Source organism: Poecilia reticulata, linkage group LG16, assembly GCF_000633615.1.
Source record: "Poecilia reticulata strain Guanapo linkage group LG16, Guppy_female_1.0+MT, whole genome shotgun sequence".
NCBI lineage: Eukaryota > Metazoa > Chordata > Actinopteri > Cyprinodontiformes > Poeciliidae > Poecilia > Poecilia reticulata.
The window spans coordinates 32,223,846-32,242,012 of record NC_024346.1 but is presented as its reverse complement, the minus strand read 5'-3'; the positions used below and the strand labels follow the sequence as shown (position 1 = coordinate 32,242,012).

General features: G+C 40.4%; 1 protein-coding gene across 3 annotated transcripts in view; it reads right to left on the bottom strand.

The window, feature by feature from the left end:
* The window catches only part of tead4 (TEA domain transcription factor 4), a 38,256-nt gene that overhangs the window by 6,757 nt on the left and 13,332 nt on the right, over positions 1-18,167 (bottom strand). For 2 of the 3 annotated variants that reach the window (XM_008432759.1, XM_008432758.2), the window contains 7 exons: positions 9,815-9,879; positions 8,327-8,398; positions 7,353-7,487; positions 6,135-6,178; positions 5,805-5,866; positions 5,498-5,628; positions 4,658-4,831 (listed from right to left, as the gene is read on the bottom strand). In XM_008432759.1, the coding sequence (XP_008430981.1) occupies positions 4,658-4,831; positions 5,498-5,628; positions 5,805-5,866; positions 6,135-6,178; positions 7,353-7,487; positions 8,327-8,398; positions 9,815-9,879 (683 nt within the window). The remainder of the gene's footprint in view (positions 1-4,657; positions 4,832-5,497; positions 5,629-5,804; positions 5,867-6,134; positions 6,179-7,352; positions 7,488-8,326; positions 8,399-9,814; positions 9,880-18,167) is intronic. The other variant, XM_008432760.2, reaches the window with a different exon arrangement.

Below are 18,167 nucleotides of genomic sequence, written 5' to 3'. Positions count from 1 at the left end.
TAGTAATAACACACACTACTGCACCTAGTTGTACTGAAAACAACAACACTCTAGTTTGGAAACGATTTCTGAAGGAGGAAGAAAGTCAGGATCAGTGAGGTGTTTCAAAATGGAAGCGCAGAAAAGCCATTTAAAATAAAACGAAAAGCAGATAACAGAAAGATTCAACCTTTTCTGAAGATAACGCGCAGAGACCAGTGTTTAAGTAATAAAAGCGGAGATTGAAAATTGGTCCCAAATTTTGATCAGTGCATCTCTGGGTTTCTCCCACGTATATTTCCACATATTTCTGACTACCTTAAAAAGCAACTCGTGCATCTGAGTAAATGTTTTTTAGAAACGGGGAACGATAAGCATGTTGACTCACGTAAGACACTCATGAGTCTCATTAATCTGTGACGCTGCACACACACACACACACACGCACACACACACACACACACACACACACACACACACACACACACACACACACACACANTTTTTTTTTTTTTTTTGCAAGGTGCGCAAAGTTGGGACTTTGTTTTGCGTCCCGTGCCTTCGGTCTGCCCAAACCTTTCTGCACAATGAGGCGACATGCTACCTACAGCTAACTGTGATGTGCATTAGCCACAGATTGTAAGTCGCTGTCTGTTGGAATAATATGTAATCATAAACAGGGGGACCTGAACCTGCCACATAATCTTGTGATATTAAAATGCCACAATATTTCATGTCAAAGTGAGGCCTGTCCAGCAAAGCACTATCAAGTCGCTGCATCTGTCTACGCCGTTATCGTAACATCCAGATCTCAAGGTCACTGCTTTAACCTTGACACTCTGTGTATTTCTGAAAATAAAAAGGAAGTAGTTCCTAAGTTAACCATAAGTCGATTTAAAGTGACCCTTTGTCAGACTGGCAGAGAATCTCGGCTGCAGCATCATTATATTATTATGGTATTATGTTATCATTATTATAAACGTTGAAGAATCCTTGGGACGATTTGAAGTCATTTCTTTTAGGTGTAAAAAATAAAATAAAATAAAATAAAATGTGACAGACGAGGTACAAAGGATAGCTGCAAATTTGTAAGACAATTTTTTGGTCTGATGTGCAGCTCTCTGTTTTTGAAGCCCTTTGTGAATTACAGTGGCGCCTAAAATGATCCAATGTTATCTGCAAATTGGGTATATTTGGAAGGATACAAACTAGACAACAAGCATAATTTAAAAAGCTCTTTGTAAGTGATATTACAATTGGTTTCTCTCAAATTAGCACAAAATGCCCCTTCTAATGAGAACTACAACCTCAAAATGATTCAAACTCTTCAGGACTAACATGTTTAGTACTTAGTAGAGCACTTTTCTGCTGATTCATAACTAATCACCAACTTCTGAAGCTGCCAGTTCATTGATGTTCCTGGTTTTCTGTGCCGTTTCAACTGCCTTTTGCAGATCCCATCAGAGATTTCCCATCAGAAAGTTAAAGTAGCAATAGTCTTGAAGATTTTGGCCTACTGTGAATTGCTGCAATTCAAGCCACACCACTTTGGCTCGTGCATGAGCATTAGGCGCCGAGTCCACGTCTGAGGAAACTAGTGAGTCAAAATATTTGAATTCTGTGCTCTTGATTCGCTCCTCTCCATTGATTTTGGTTGTGCCATTGGTATTTTAGGTATTGGAGACGAGCAAACAAATGAATAATATTGACTTTTTTAAGAAATCTAATCTGCATCAACGGTTGAATCGCTCTAATACGGTTGGCCTCCTTCAGCTGGTACAAAAATTGTGCAATCTGTTACTGAATCACTTCCTGCTAAAGAGCCCCCTGGTGGTTGGGGAAAAATCCACAAGAATTATACAGTCACATTTCCAAAGAAATTGCTTTTGTGTGAAGCTTTTGTGGACTAAAGGGAAATCTTAACCCCCACACATAGACAGTTTCCGACACATTTCTGCTCCAGACGCTGTATTCTTTCTGTTCTGATCTTATTTTCTCTTCAGGGACATAACGTAACCGTTCGGTGTTTATCAGGCGGTGAACTTTTCTCAAATGATTGTTTGAGCCCCTAAATACATATTTCTTTAATTGCTTGGGGATTAAGGAAGTGTTCCACATTTCCTGACAATCAAAGTCTTAAAAAGCAGAAAAGAGAACATTTGTCAAAACTGCTCAAATTCTACAACCTCAAATTAATGTTCATGAGACATTTTCCCCTCAGGAAATTATCTTCACTTGTGCAATGTCTGTGCAACAGGACTTTTCAAAGCAGCAGCGATGGGAGCTTCAAGTCTCTGTTGGTGAATAAACCAACAAAAAAAAAGGGGGTGGGGGGGGAATATTTTAAAAACCTCCTATCTTATTTCGTGGATTTAAAAAGACATTCCTGAAGTGAACTTACTGTTCCACTTGACTGACCTGCCAAAAAGATTTTACAAATTAGTATAAGAAACCAAAACTGGAACCTTTTTCACTCGTTACCATGAATGATTTTAAAAAAATATTCCACCACCAACTGAGCAAAGGGACAAACTGCTTTCATCAGTGTGACAGTATGCCTTTCCAAAGTGGTCAGGTTCACATTTCAAGCATTAAACAACTTGGGAAGTCAAAGACGCTTCGCCTGATGCACTCGTATCAGATGCCCTACCACTCCTAGTGTGAGTGCTTGACTCTTCAAAAATACCCTCCAACACACCCATGAGATCAGAGAGGCGACTCAGTCACACAACGATGAGATCATGATATCCAAATCGGGGAGCGCAGACACAGAAGTCGCTCCTGCCGAGGCTGTAGGAAAGTTCTACCGTTACAAATTGCTCCACAGCTTGATGTTGTTTATTGCGCCGCCCAGAGACACGGAAATTTCTGGAGGGGGAATCTGATTCTGTAAAGATTTCTTGGGGGTGGGGGGCATGAAAAGTCCAGGTTTTCCCGAATTCAAAGTTATTGCCGTGTCCTTTCAAGTGAGAAGAGCTGAAGAATGAGACATTTCTAGTAGTTTTATCAGGATGTGATGAAAAAGAGCAGGTGTGAACCACTGTCTCATGGTAAAGGAGGTAATTTTTATTGTTTTATTTTGAATAAAATATGTATAATTTTCCATCCTCTTCACAGAAATGTTTCATTTTGCTTTGGCCGATCACATAAAACCTTTAAAAAACACACACACACACACACACACACACACACACACACACACACACACACACACACACACACACACACACACACACACACACAAACACACACACTCTTCTTTTGTCCTTAAAAATACTTTACACTTCAGGAACACCCATGAATGCTGTGGACTAAACAATGCAGGTTGTACGTATTTTCAGAAAAAACACGTATCTGAACAGTGTGTCATAGTTTTACATTTAGAACCTGATTCTTTAAAATTCCTACCCTGGTTTTATGTTCACAAAACGAGACAAATTAAGAGTGTTTCTGTAAGTGTGCTGCCAAGCTAAAACCATCTCTTCAATTTGCAGACAGTGAAATAAGTTATAAAATAAATTATTTTATATTCATAAGTTATGAATACGTAAAAATGCACCTCAAGCCCCATGTTAAGGACGGTGGAGGACGTGTGATGCTGTGGGATTAAATTTCTTTTACAAAGTCTCTGGAGACCTTGCTGCAGTCCAGGGCTTTTTAAACCATTTGAGGCTCAAGGAGATTTTAAATAAAAATCTGGTGGATATGAACAGAAGACGGATCATTAATCATCTTCTGGGACTGAGTTGGAAAAGGATTTGAAACATATGCACAGATCAGCACAGAAAAGTGATTAACATGAGGATTAATTTTTCATTATTTGTTCCTTATTTCCAGCACAAACAGTGAATGAAATGCCCTATGGATGTAAACACATACAGTGGACATCAGAAGTGGACGATGTTCACCTTGTCTTCCTGGATTGTCTGCCGTCTCTCTGTATCCCTCATATTGTCATCATTCTTTACTCTCTTAACACTTTCAAAGTGTCACTGTCTCTAACCGTGATTTAAGAGCGTTGCATGGACATCTGTGCATGGTTGCGTGTGCGTGTGTGTGTAAGGGGAGTATCTATAAATAAGGATCTTGGGGGTAGGAGTGTGGGGGGTCACGAGCATTGGATTCAGGCTAATAGTGCAGAGACAGGTGTCTGGGATCACATTTCTCCTGCTGAAAGATCAGGCCTGCCACTCTCGCCAAGGCTGCTGTCACACACACACACACACACACACACACACACACACACACACACACACACACACACACACACACACACACACGCACACATCATAGACATATACAAATGCAGTAATGGAAGAAGCTCTCTGCACAGCAATGCTCGCTCTGATTGCAGATAACCCACCAATAAGGTCACAGGAGTGGTGACTTTCCATCCTTTCTGGCCCTAAATCGAACTTAAGGCCTTTAACTCCAATGCTTAAGCTGTCTCAACACAGTTAACACCGCAAGACCATTAACAGCCAACAGGTGCTACAAAACATTAACAAGAGTATGCTCACTTTACCCCCATGACTTGGGGAGGATTAGACGATGATGTAGGAAATTTTCGACTTCTGCATGACAGAGAACACGACTGAGGACGCAGCATTTAAAAACTAGACGGATTTGGTCCGGATGCCGATAAAGCAGCTGAAACAGATGTCAGAAAGGACTTTACCCAGAATTTGACGAGAAAGAAAGCGTTGTGTGGCCCTTTGTCAAACAGATCTTTCAGGCCCCCTTTCTTCTCGGGGAACTTGTCGTAGATCTGCCGGATGTCCACGGACTCCAGGTAGGCGTCGCTGTAGCTGGGGTTGGACTGTCCGATGTGCACAAACAAGTGCTTGTTGAACTGGAGAGAAAATAAACATATTAGAGGTCAATAATCCCAGTTCGCTGAACAACAGCCATGTTCTAAATTACCAAGTCTTTGGGACTCTAACGCATTGTGACTTCGGTAAAGGAAGTAATGTCTGTTCTCCTTTTCTCCATTACGTATTGCGATACCATAATTTCACAGAAAAAGAACAACTCATATCTATTTATTTATTTATTATCCATACATATGCTGGACTCATTCATAACCCTTCTAATGTTTTTAACACTTCACAAGGATGGAGCATGTCCTTTTTAGGCTCTTTTCACAATTTTACCAGGGGTCACATTAAGAGTGGAGAGCGCTATGTGTTTACTTTTAATAAAAATTGAGACAATGTGGATTTGAGAATTTACTTTAAATAGAAAAAACTCTAGACCGAGAATTGTAGAATGGCATAAAGACAAACAGACGACACACTGGCAAAACAAAGTTGTTTTTGCAAACCATCATATATTAAAAACTACCCTGCTTAATTAAAACTGTGCAATTTTAATTCAGATCTGAGCTCTAAAATCACATTAATATATTAGTAAAATCTTACTCAGCTCAGTTTTTAAATTTATTTTAGTGACTTTTTGCCTTAGAACACCTGAGATACTTTCCACAAAGCTGCAGACTGATGAAGGCAGCTGAACTCACAGTCTCCGAGTCCTGAGGTTGCTCCAGGAAGGCGGAAAACTCCAGCATCCGCAGCCTGGAGCTGGCAATACTTCTGCCTTGCCAAGGGGGGGCGCCGGGAGACATGGACAGTCCTGCTGTGCTCTCATAACCTGGAAAACAGTGAGTGTGCAAATGTGCTGCTTGAATGGGACGAAACCAGAACTCGTGAAGACATAAAAACCGGAGGCATTTTTTAGAGCTGTGCACAAACGGAGCCGAGTCGTCCTGTTTCTCTGTGACATGACGGGCGTCTTTCAACGCAGCGGAGGAGAGAAGGCGCACCCACCTGTTATCGGGGTCGGGCCTGACGCCTGCATGGCATAACTCTGCTGGGAGAAGGGCTTAATGCTGGGAGGGAGAGACAGACAAGAGGAGGAGAGGCATGTTATGCTGCTTCTCGGCCCCACAACCCCGTCTCATGTACTCACTAATTGGACTGAGTGACCGCGAGGAGCAGCCTGGTGCACCGAGAGCCAGGCTGCTGAGGGCCTCTGTTTCTAACAGCACTGATGCGTTTTGATTTGCTCAGAAATTATTTTTCCTGACTGAAATCTATCTGGTGACTACTGAGTTAATGACAAACCACTGATGGATGGCAAAAAATACGGATACTTACTCCTCATGGCCTCCTGTCTGAGCTGGAATTGTCCCGTGCCAGAACTGGGGAAAAAAATAAATAAGAGAAAAAAAAATTTGAAACTTCAAAAGTGATTATTCTGAAGTCACTGTGGTTAATCTGCTTTTGAAAGTGATGTAAATTACATTATTCTATTTGACAAACATGTTAAATATAGACATATTTGATGTATATTTGCTTGACAATGTCGATGGAAGCATTTGAGAAAATGCAATGTTTACTGCTTCTTTCACAATTGGTTACTATATGATGTTTTTATGGTGTAAAGTACGTTGAGCTGCCATTGTTGCTGAAATGTGTTGTGCAAATAAGCTTGACTTAACTTTACTATAATGCTGTCAAGTCATTTTGTGTGTGTATAAATGTATACCCATTGCATGATGATGCCAACACCATGCTTTACAAAGGGAACGTTGTGTTATAGACTTTAAATTATAAACAGGGGGACTTTTTACTAATTGAGCAACTTCAGAAGGCAGTTAGTTGCGTTGGATTTTAATGAGTGGTTTTCAGAATAAAAGCCTCTTTTAAGATTTTAACAGGTGTTGAAGCATGTACTCCCACTTCACAGTTATAAGCTTCTTTACTCCTTTATGACTTAAGTTTAAAATCTCCGCCTGGATATTTTTGCTTATTTTAATTGTACGCAATTCTTTAAATGTCTTGTGAGTTGATATATATTTGCCCATTTATCCATAACAATTGGAACTTTCAACATCTGTCGAGTTATTTTCGCAATTTACCGTCGATTTAAAAGTGTTTCGTCAGATTTCACTCCCTGCTACAACGGGAGTAAAATTACCGTAATAACCCGATATTACCTGGAAAGCGCAACATCTCTCCTTTCAGAAACCACTGGAATTTTTCACACAGTTCTACGGGTGGCGGAATTAAGGTACTGCAAATTTGGCTGGATCGCAGCTGGAAGGGTTAAGTTGGTTTGTTGATAAGCCACAATAAAATACACTGTAGCATGTATTGTGACAAAATGTAGAAATATCCAAAGGATGCGCACCTTTGCGTTAAAATAAATCTAAAACATAGTCCACACAAATTCCTACAAAGCATGTCTGCATTAAAATAAAAAATCTGAAAATCTCTCAAGATAGGAAGCGTCATCTGGATGAAAACATTTATGTATTTACTGTCCAAAAATGCATAAATAAATCCAACTTCGCTGTGTGATTTAAGACTTACTCCACCAGCAGTAGGATAAGCTGGTCTCGAGAGACCCTGGAGAGCCATCTTGTTCTGGAAGGCTGTGGGTGAGATGATCTGAGCAGAGGACATGGTGGCCATGCTCTGGAGGGCTTTGTCTTTGGCAGCCTGATCCTGTAGAGATGGACAAACAGTTCAGTATAAGACAAACAGACTACAGAACAGCTCTCATCAGCCTAACTTTGAGTAAACATCAGTCCTCTTTCTAACACAAGCGCTGCCCTAAAAAGGGAAATGAGAGACTAAGGCCACCTTGCATCATCTGAGTTCCTGCCAGGCGAAGAGGTGGACAGAAGGTAATATTACCGTGGAGGGCCTTTGGGTCAAGAGTTAAGTTTATTGCTTTGGCAGGAGCAAGCCAGCGATGACAACCAGAGGTCGTACTGGAAGTCAAGGCAGGCATCAGGATGATATGTCAGTTCTGGCACCGAAACCGTAAAATACTCATACCATCACAAACATTAAAGACGACGGACAAACTGGAGACAAAACCTTTGAGTTTTCAAATCTCCTCCTTCAGCAGTTTCCAAACCGCAGCGGGCTGTGAGCGCCTGCCACCCTGCCCAAATGGGCAAGGCCACACGGTGCATTCTTGTTCCCAGAATTGGCGAACACAAGGGCATAGCTGAAATATGGGGGTTACATGTGGCAGGGATCTCAGTTACACTAAAGGCGTATTTAAAAAGGCCGGCCGCTGGGGCCAACCCTGTGACTGGTGCAGAGCCCTGCCAGCTGAACCCTGGTGGCGGGCGTCCAAGGTGAAGGAGAGGCGCGTTGCCTGTTGTGACTGTGAGCATGTAAGCGTATGCGAATGAGTAATGCAAACTGAGAAGGTACTGAAGAGGCAGGGATGTGTGAGCTCTTGGTAAACCGTAGAGGGAAATGTGTTTTCTAATAGTTTTGAGGTATTAAAGTGGAAAAAATAGATGAAAAGCAAATAAAAGTTGACTCACGTAGCGTACCTTGAGCTTCACCTGGATCTCCCTGGCCTTCCGTCGGGCAAGAACCTGGATGTGACTGGATACCTGGAAGACAAAGACAACGACATACGGCACAAAGTGAAGCAGAACCTCACACAAAGGGAATTAACATTAAATTCAAATTAAAGATGCACAGAGACCAGAATTGGTCTAATACTGTTTTTCAATTAGTGAACAGATTTCAACAAAATGCTACCACAACACTCTTTGGTGTAGACGTTGTCTGCAAAGAAGATGTAATTTAGCTATTTTCCTTATTTGCCTGGTTTATTCAACATAAGATTCTGCAAAATACCCTTCTGGCTTCTACAACAAAGAGCTGGACTTCGATGTAGGATCTAGAATAAACACGTGAAGCGCTTAGTGCAGCTAAGCTCTACTAACTGGACTAATTTAGTTTATTACATAATTGAATTATTTTCTCTTTGTTTTAATATGACAGTGAGAGACTCCTTAACAACAGCATTTCTTCTCAAAGACACACAATGTGACGTCACCTTGTCTAATAATTAATGACATTTTGAAAATATTTAAATTGTTTTTCTAATATTTTGCAGTTCGCTAATCAGAAATGCTCCACACAGTCATTAACGACATCACTCTAGTTTAAATTTTTGCTTTTGTTCAAAACATGTTAAAAATGTAACAGAATTATGATCTGAACAAAATGTAGATATTTCACACATTCTCAAGAATGATGCAGCTCATTCCCTAAAATACACAGAGAGCCTCAATCTGAAATAATAATAATAAAAAAACACTTGTTCATAAAATTAAAGTGGATTAAAATCAGGAAAGAGGAGCTATGTGTTCCAAAGGTAAATATTGTTTTTTATACTATGTAATTGAAGAATAAAAATGTTATTATTGTAAATAATGCTTTGCCTGGTGAAATAAAGCTTCAACTAACTAACAGCTGAACTAAAACATGCAGACAGACCTTTAACTGGTTACAAACCAGTAGGTGTCCCTCTACGCCCTCATCGGGTTTATTATCTAGTTTGAATCCTTTTCTGACTCTTACTGGCTTCTCATCTCCATTCATTCCCAGTCTAATGTGGTCAGATGACTTYGTAACACATCAATCACCGTCCCATAAATCAGTCCTTCCATATGAATAATTCAGAAAGTAAGACAACGTTCCGAATTCCTCGCCTTCCCGCTTCCCTCCTCCATCTAAATCACAGTATTCCCCAGCATCTTCTTCCCGTCTAACAAGCACCAGATCCACGAGGTGCTGAAGAAACAACACCGACACCTGATCCTATAGCATCTGTGCATTGGGCCCCGGCCCTAAATCAATCATCAACTCTGGCTCTCTGGCCAGGAGGTGGGTGGTGGTGGCGGAGCGGCGGCGGGTGGTGGGGTTTCCACGGGGTGTCGGTGCATCACTCAACAGGATTTTCTGCAGCCGTTCAAAAATAGCAGGCTGCAGCAAATGGCACTCGGAGAGAAACTCACCTGCTTCCTGGTCCGTGTCTTCCCTGTGCGAAGTTTGATGTACCTCGCTATCAACTCGTTCCGCCCTGTCGAAACAACAGAAAAGTTTTTCCCTCAACATTTTAGCTACAGAATCGGTCTCCTCTTTCCGTTAAATTCGTATTTTAAACCTTAAACAAAATGTTAAAATGAATAAATAATAATGAGGTATTAAAAAATGAAAACAACATGTAAAAGAACATGATGGAAAATCCTGTCATTATTAGCTGGATAACAGTCTCCAGCAAAATCCGATGTGCTGCACATGCAGCTTATTTCTGTGCACATATTTATAGAAATAGTACAATAGAATAGACCAAATGCATGCCTTATCACACTTCTGAGTGTCTATAATGAGACAGTGTTTCCTCATGTAAAGTTATACACTGCCTTGCATCAAGTATTCATACCCATTGAACTTTTACACATTTCAACCACAAACTTCAGCGTACTCTACTGAGACTTTAAGTGATAGAATGAACAGAAAAGGATGCATGGCTTTTCAATATCAATTTGCTTTAAACAAATCAAACTCATAAATTGTGGTGTGCATTTCCGTTCAGCCTCCCTGAGTTAATACTTTGTAGAAGTTTTGCTTGACATTTTTCCCAGACTTGCCACAAATTCTCCTTCAATTGACACAAGGACTTTGATGGTTAATACATAATAATGTTCTTAAGCAGTATTATGTGTTAGTCTGTTTGGTGAAAGGTGAACATCCTATGTGCGAAATAAATTTTTCTTTCATTATTGCTCTTTCTTCAGCTCCATCAGTATTACCATAGGTTATGTGTAGCTATCAGTACTGCAGATAAACAAACCCACAGCATAAAACGCCTCCACCATGTTTCATAATGGGGATGTGCAGGGATATTTTCTTTTGGCATACTAATCCACACCACACTTCTCCGATTTCTACTTGTAAATGTATTTGAAGGCTATCTAATATTTTCTCTAATATTTGATAATTGTGTTATACTTTGTACTGGTGTATCACATCAGTACAGAGTATCAGTATTTTGTACTAATACTTTGGTCATAAAAGTGTCAGTACAATTTTATGAAATTGGTCACAAAATTAAATGGGGGGAAAAGAAAAATTTAAGGGGTATAAATGCTGCATAAAAATGTATCCAATCTGACAAAAATGAATTATAGCAACTTCTCAAATCACAAAAAACGTAGAAAAAAAAATCAAGTATGAATACGTTTGCAAMGCACCATGCACGTACAGATCACTCTGCAAACACACACGCAGAAAAGCGTCGTGGCTGTCGAGTGTGTCAGCACCGGACGCTTTAAGTGTAAGTGTATCGTGTTAGTTTATCACTAAGTATACAGTCTTGTGTGTGAGGGCTTGCATCAGGCTCAGAGTGGCCCCCGGAGCCTTAGCTCAGCTCATATCTCTGCAGTGAGTGTGTGTCTGTGCGCCGCTGACAGACAGGTCACACTGGCGGAGCAGGTGGAGGCTGAGGCCATGCGATCCTCAGACGGGACTCGGGACAGACAGGACACAGGCCAGGGACGGGAGGCCCGGCGCGGTGAAGCAACTGGTTTGTGTTTCTTTGTTTATAGAATATCACCTTTTACTGTAGGCAATCATAAATCTTCCCCAAATCTGTTGGAGAGAGTCATTCATAGTGACAATAATTAAACACACCTGATTGAGTTAAATAACTCCAGAACGAAGAAAAGGTCTGACAAGCTTTTGCGTCACATCCTAAACACGTTCGTTTTTCCACTTGGCACCACATCGCCACGAGTTAACACGTGGGGCAGTCACGTCGCTCACGCACGTCGGGAAGGATTTCACATTTTCTCCGACATACTAACGCTTCGGTCAGACCTTACACTTCCCACTTCCTGCGCAGTAATCAGAGGAAACCAGACACTCGCTCTAGACCCCATCAGGCATTTTGTCAACCAATAAAAGTGATCAGATTTTGGACGGAATGCAGAGCGACATTTCTCCCTGGTGCGCATGTGAACCCAAACAACTCCCAGTTTTCTCAGGGAGAAATTTCCACATAGAAAGCAGTCTTGTGTTTGCATTGAAGAAAACTGGTAACTGTCTCTGTGCGCTGCGGTGAAGAGGCAGCAGAGAACTCTATTCTGAGGTAGAAATCACAATCCTGTGTTTTAAGTGATATATCATCAAGCTTTCTGCTTGCATTTTCTATTTTCAACATGAAAAAAATTAAAGATTTTTTTTTTTTTTTTTGCAAGGTGCGCAAAGTTGGGACTTTGTTTTGCGTCCCGTGCCTTCGGTCTGCCCAAACCTTTCTGCACAATGAGGCGACATGCTACCTACAGCTAACTGTGATGTGCATTAGCCACAGATTGTAAGTCGCTGTCTGTTGGAATAATATGTAATCATAAACAGGGGGACCTGAACCTGCCACATAATCTTGTGATATTAAAATGCCACAATATTTCATGTCAAAGTGAGGCCTGTCCAGCAAAGCACTATCAAGTCGCTGCATCTGTCTACGCCGTTATCGTAACATCCAGATCTCAAGGTCACTGCTTTAACCTTGACACTCTGTGTATTTCTGAAAATAAAAAGGAAGTAGTTCCTAAGTTAACCATAAGTCGATTTAAAGTGACCCTTTGTCAGACTGGCAGAGAATCTCGGCTGCAGCATCATTATATTATTATGGTATTATGTTATCATTATTATAAACGTTGAAGAATCCTTGGGACGATTTGAAGTCATTTCTTTTAGGTGTAAAAAATAAAATAAAATAAAATAAAATGTGACAGACGAGGTACAAAGGATAGCTGCAAATTTGTAAGACAATTTTTTGGTCTGATGTGCAGCTCTCTGTTTTTGAAGCCCTTTGTGAATTACAGTGGCGCCTAAAATGATCCAATGTTATCTGCAAATTGGGTATATTTGGAAGGATACAAACTAGACAACAAGCATAATTTAAAAAGCTCTTTGTAAGTGATATTACAATTGGTTTCTCTCAAATTAGCACAAAATGCCCCTTCTAATGAGAACTACAACCTCAAAATGATTCAAACTCTTCAGGACTAACATGTTTAGTACTTAGTAGAGCACTTTTCTGCTGATTCATAACTAATCACCAACTTCTGAAGCTGCCAGTTCATTGATGTTCCTGGTTTTCTGTGCCGTTTCAACTGCCTTTTGCAGATCCCATCAGAGATTTCCCATCAGAAAGTTAAAGTAGCAATAGTCTTGAAGATTTTGGCCTACTGTGAATTGCTGCAATTCAAGCCACACCACTTTGGCTCGTGCATGAGCATTAGGCGCCGAGTCCACGTCTGAGGAAACTAGTGAGTCAAAATATTTGAATTCTGTGCTCTTGATTCGCTCCTCTCCATTGATTTTGGTTGTGCCATTGGTATTTTAGGTATTGGAGACGAGCAAACAAATGAATAATATTGACTTTTTTAAGAAATCTAATCTGCATCAACGGTTGAATCGCTCTAATACGGTTGGCCTCCTTCAGCTGGTACAAAAATTGTGCAATCTGTTACTGAATCACTTCCTGCTAAAGAGCCCCCTGGTGGTTGGGGAAAAATCCACAAGAATTATACAGTCACATTTCCAAAGAAATTGCTTTTGTGTGAAGCTTTTGTGGACTAAAGGGAAATCTTAACCCCCACACATAGACAGTTTCCGACACATTTCTGCTCCAGACGCTGTATTCTTTCTGTTCTGATCTTATTTTCTCTTCAGGGACATAACGTAACCGTTCGGTGTTTATCAGGCGGTGAACTTTTCTCAAATGATTGTTTGAGCCCCTAAATACATATTTCTTTAATTGCTTGGGGATTAAGGAAGTGTTCCACATTTCCTGACAATCAAAGTCTTAAAAAGCAGAAAAGAGAACATTTGTCAAAACTGCTCAAATTCTACAACCTCAAATTAATGTTCATGAGACATTTTCCCCTCAGGAAATTATCTTCACTTGTGCAATGTCTGTGCAACAGGACTTTTCAAAGCAGCAGCGATGGGAGCTTCAAGTCTCTGTTGGTGAATAAACCAACAAAAAAAAAGGGGGTGGGGGGGGAATATTTTAAAAACCTCCTATCTTATTTCGTGGATTTAAAAAGACATTCCTGAAGTGAACTTACTGTTCCACTTGACTGACCTGCCAAAAAGATTTTACAAATTAGTATAAGAAACCAAAACTGGAACCTTTTTCACTCGTTACCATGAATGATTTTAAAAAAATATTCCACCACCAACTGAGCAAAGGGACAAACTGCTTTCATCAGTGTGACAGTATGCCTTTCCAAAGTGGTCAGGTTCACATTTCAAGCATTAAACAACTTGGGAAGTCAAAGACGCTTCGCCTGATGCACTCGTATCAGATGCCCTACCACTCCTAGTGTGAGTGCTTGACTCTTCAAAAATACCCTCCAACACACCCATGAGATCAGAGAGGCGACTCAGTCACACAACGATGAGATCATGATATCCAAATCGGGGAGCGCAGACACAGAAGTCGCTCCTGCCGAGGCTGTAGGAAAGTTCTACCGTTACAAATTGCTCCACAGCTTGATGTTGTTTATTGCGCCGCCCAGAGACACGGAAATTTCTGGAGGGGGAATCTGATTCTGTAAAGATTTCTTGGGGGTGGGGGGCATGAAAAGTCCAGGTTTTCCCGAATTCAAAGTTATTGCCGTGTCCTTTCAAGTGAGAAGAGCTGAAGAATGAGACATTTCTAGTAGTTTTATCAGGATGTGATGAAAAAGAGCAGGTGTGAACCACTGTCTCATGGTAAAGGAGGTAATTTTTATTGTTTTATTTTGAATAAAATATGTATAATTTTCCATCCTCTTCACAGAAATGTTTCATTTTGCTTTGGCCGATCACATAAAACCTTTAAAAAACACACACACACACACACACACACACACACACACACACACACACACACACACACACAATTAATTTTATGATCGTTACGAAATAAATGAAAATCTCAATGAGTTTTAGTAATTTAATGGAGGACAATTATCATGATCAATACTGTCGATCAGTGTCTGGTCTCTTTGGTTTATCCAACCACAGCATTTGATATTCCAGATATTGGACAGCCCAACTTAATATCAAAAACTAATCTTTAAAGGAAAAATACGGGTATTTGGAGGAGAATTTCATCCAAAGAAGAAATAAACCATTAGAGAAATTTGTTAAATTTGTCTCCCTGTCCTCAACGTTGTGGATGGAGGTCAAACAGAGGTGCCAGAGGTGAGTATTTTCCAAAGTCTGCCTCTGGGCCCGGCTGCTCATAAATCTGCTCTCCCCCAGTCCGGCTCCGACCATCGCTGACCTGGTCTGATTTCTCTCCCTCTGACTTAAGAGTTTCTTCAACGCATTCCTGACATTCCTGTTTACTCACTGGCTCACCTTGGCTCCTGAATTTGCTGCTACAACATTGTTCTGTGTTTTTTGTGAGGGTTTTTTTTGTACGACTTCATGTCTGTGCAACAGAAAAGCAATGTGCTTTACAATTAAAATAAATTACTATCGAATAAAGGGGAATAGTAGCTATAACGGTATCTGAAAAACATTTTCTGTCCTTGGGTCCCACTGCTTCCTCTTAAGAAAACACAGATCAAATGAGGAATCTCTAGGTTGGTTGTCATTTGCTCTCCAATAGAGTCGAGCGGCTATTAAGAGATGCGTAAAGGCTTATGTCAAACTCCAGTTCCAACAACATGTCAATTTTATACTGGTCCAGAACAATCTGAGCGGATTCATATTCTCTAACTTGTAACAAAGTTGATCCAAAGCATTTTTGCCCTAACTCTAATCTTATAGAGACATTTAATTGAGAAGAAACTGTTCATATGGAAGGGGAGATAGAGAAGTTTTTCAAGGTTATAATTTTCTTCTAGGGGGAAAAATTAAGCATTCTCAATATCTAAATATGATCTGATGCACTAATTCCAGCCGTAATAATACTTTTCTGAGAAGATGACAGAAACCAAAGGCGTATTGAACTGAATCAGAGAAGTAATGTCCGTAGTGTGGTCATTTTTTTACGTTGTTTTTTATGGTGCTGACATATAATATTGGCAAATATTGGTTATCAGGCATAACAGCAGTATTATTTTCTGGCATTGTCAAAAAAATAAAAATAAAAATAATGGAAATAATACCGACATTGATCTCAGTGCCACCGCAACATAAAAGGTATAACTTACATTTGACAAAGTATGACACACTGGATGCGGTGACACACCTAAAGCGCACTGCAAAAACACTGTTCAGTTTCTTTCTTTTGATACTTATCAACAACAAACTTTCATTTTGTTGCAATCTTACGCAATAAACCAACACAAACCGGCACATAGCTGTAAAGTGGAAAGAAACTTACACGTGGTCTTAAACTTTCTTACCAAATAAAAATCTGAAAAGTGAAAAGTATATACTATTATTCCAACAAAAAAAATCAGTTTAACCAAACAGCTTTAAAAGTAATGTACTAGTAATTAGTAAGCAGTAAATGGCACAATAATGAATATACCAATACAATCCTGTCCAACTAAATTGTCAGGTCTTGGCAAGGAGAGCTTTAGACGGAGAAGCAGCCAAGAGGCCTGTGGAGACTCTGGATGAGCAACAGAGAGCCATGGCTCAGGTGGGATTAACTATTGACTGGAAATTTATTGGACTTCTTAATCTACAGCGGGAAGGAAAAAGACAAATAAAAGTGCCATTTAATATTTTCAGTGAGCAAAGTTGTGAAAGAAGAGGTCTGGCTGGATGAGAACAAAAATGAACCTTTTTGACCAAATGAGAAAACACAAAGCAAACTCTGCACATCACCAGGAACAGGCCGTATCCACTCTGGTACACGGTGGTGGCAGAATTATGTTGAGGGAATGATTTTCTTCAGGCGGAACAAGGAAACTGGACAGATTTGATGGGATCATTGAGGGAGGGAGATAAAACCCATTCAGGCTGGAGATCTGTCCTCCGTCAGAACGAGAACGCTAAAGACTCAGCCAAATGGTTTACATCAAAGCATGCGTGTGGCCCAGTCAAAGTACAGACCTTCATTCAATTCAGAATCTGTGGCCATTTCAACAGCTCAAACTCACACATCTTTACAGTTCAGTGTTTTCTAGCGGGTCTTTTTCCAAGCGTGCCTCGAGGCTTCACGGGTCAAAGTGACTGGTGAATCTCTCAATTTACTGCCAAACTTTGAACCTGAGTGAAGACTCGTCGTTGCTTTCCGCTGACCTTCTCATCATATTCTCAATAAGGACGGCTTGGGCCTGCAGCATATTAGTCTTTCGCGACTAAAATTGTTAACAGGATGAAATGTTTCCCAACCAAACCTCAACGAGAGAATAATTCATTATGTTGTCAATAAAAACATTTTATGTTTCTCTTACAAAATGGAGCTCTATTTACTCTCCTAACATTGCCGTTCTGTCTCCCCCCCCCCCTCCAGAAAGTCAGATACATTAAAATGTGAGAAAAACATTTGTCATACAGACGTTTGGAAATCCAGAGAGACAAACCAAGCAGCTGCACAAAAACAAAATGTTGTGAGGCAAGAGCAAATCAAAAAACATATTAAATAGGCATAAAATAAAATAATTACAATTGCAAAAGTGACTCACAAATCAAACTGGCAGATATATGACAGCAAATGAACAGAGAAGATAATTATATTTCCAGGGCTGCATTCTTCTGCATGGAGCTGTCAACACATGGGCACAAGTTTGGGACTTTTCCTCCACCACTTGCAGCATGAAACCCTTTCACCACAACACGTCTCTCTGGCCCGGAGCAGCACAAGGCAGGAAATGTTTTTCTTGGCAGATGCATGTCGAATTACTACTGGTCCACATAAGCGCCACAATATCCATGACACCCTCCCTAATAAGCAAGCTAAAAGGTCTGTTGAGCAATGGTCGTCCGGGTGAGCGAAACCCAGAGTGTTCTGCGTAAAAATGTGGAGTGTTCATGCAGAATGTGGACTAAAGCATTAATTTTTTTTTCAACGCACAACGTGAACTAAACACATTCTTTGGTTTTGGTTGGTTTGGGACTCGGCATCATGTAGCTTAGGAAGGAATGGCGTTCGTGTCTCTTGATGGAATTTAGCCTTAAATTCAGAGTATGCCACTCTCAGTCGACAGACACGTCTCTTGGTTTGTTTTGTCTATGAATCCACATTTAGACTGTGCAAGAAGACTCAATGACATTTTTAAAACCACCATGTCATCTCTTAGTAATTTCAGGAATGCCTTTCAAGATATTCTTAGCAGATATTTGATTTGGGCACCTGATTTAATACCACCCATCAGCACTTTAACAACATTAACAACAATAAAGACC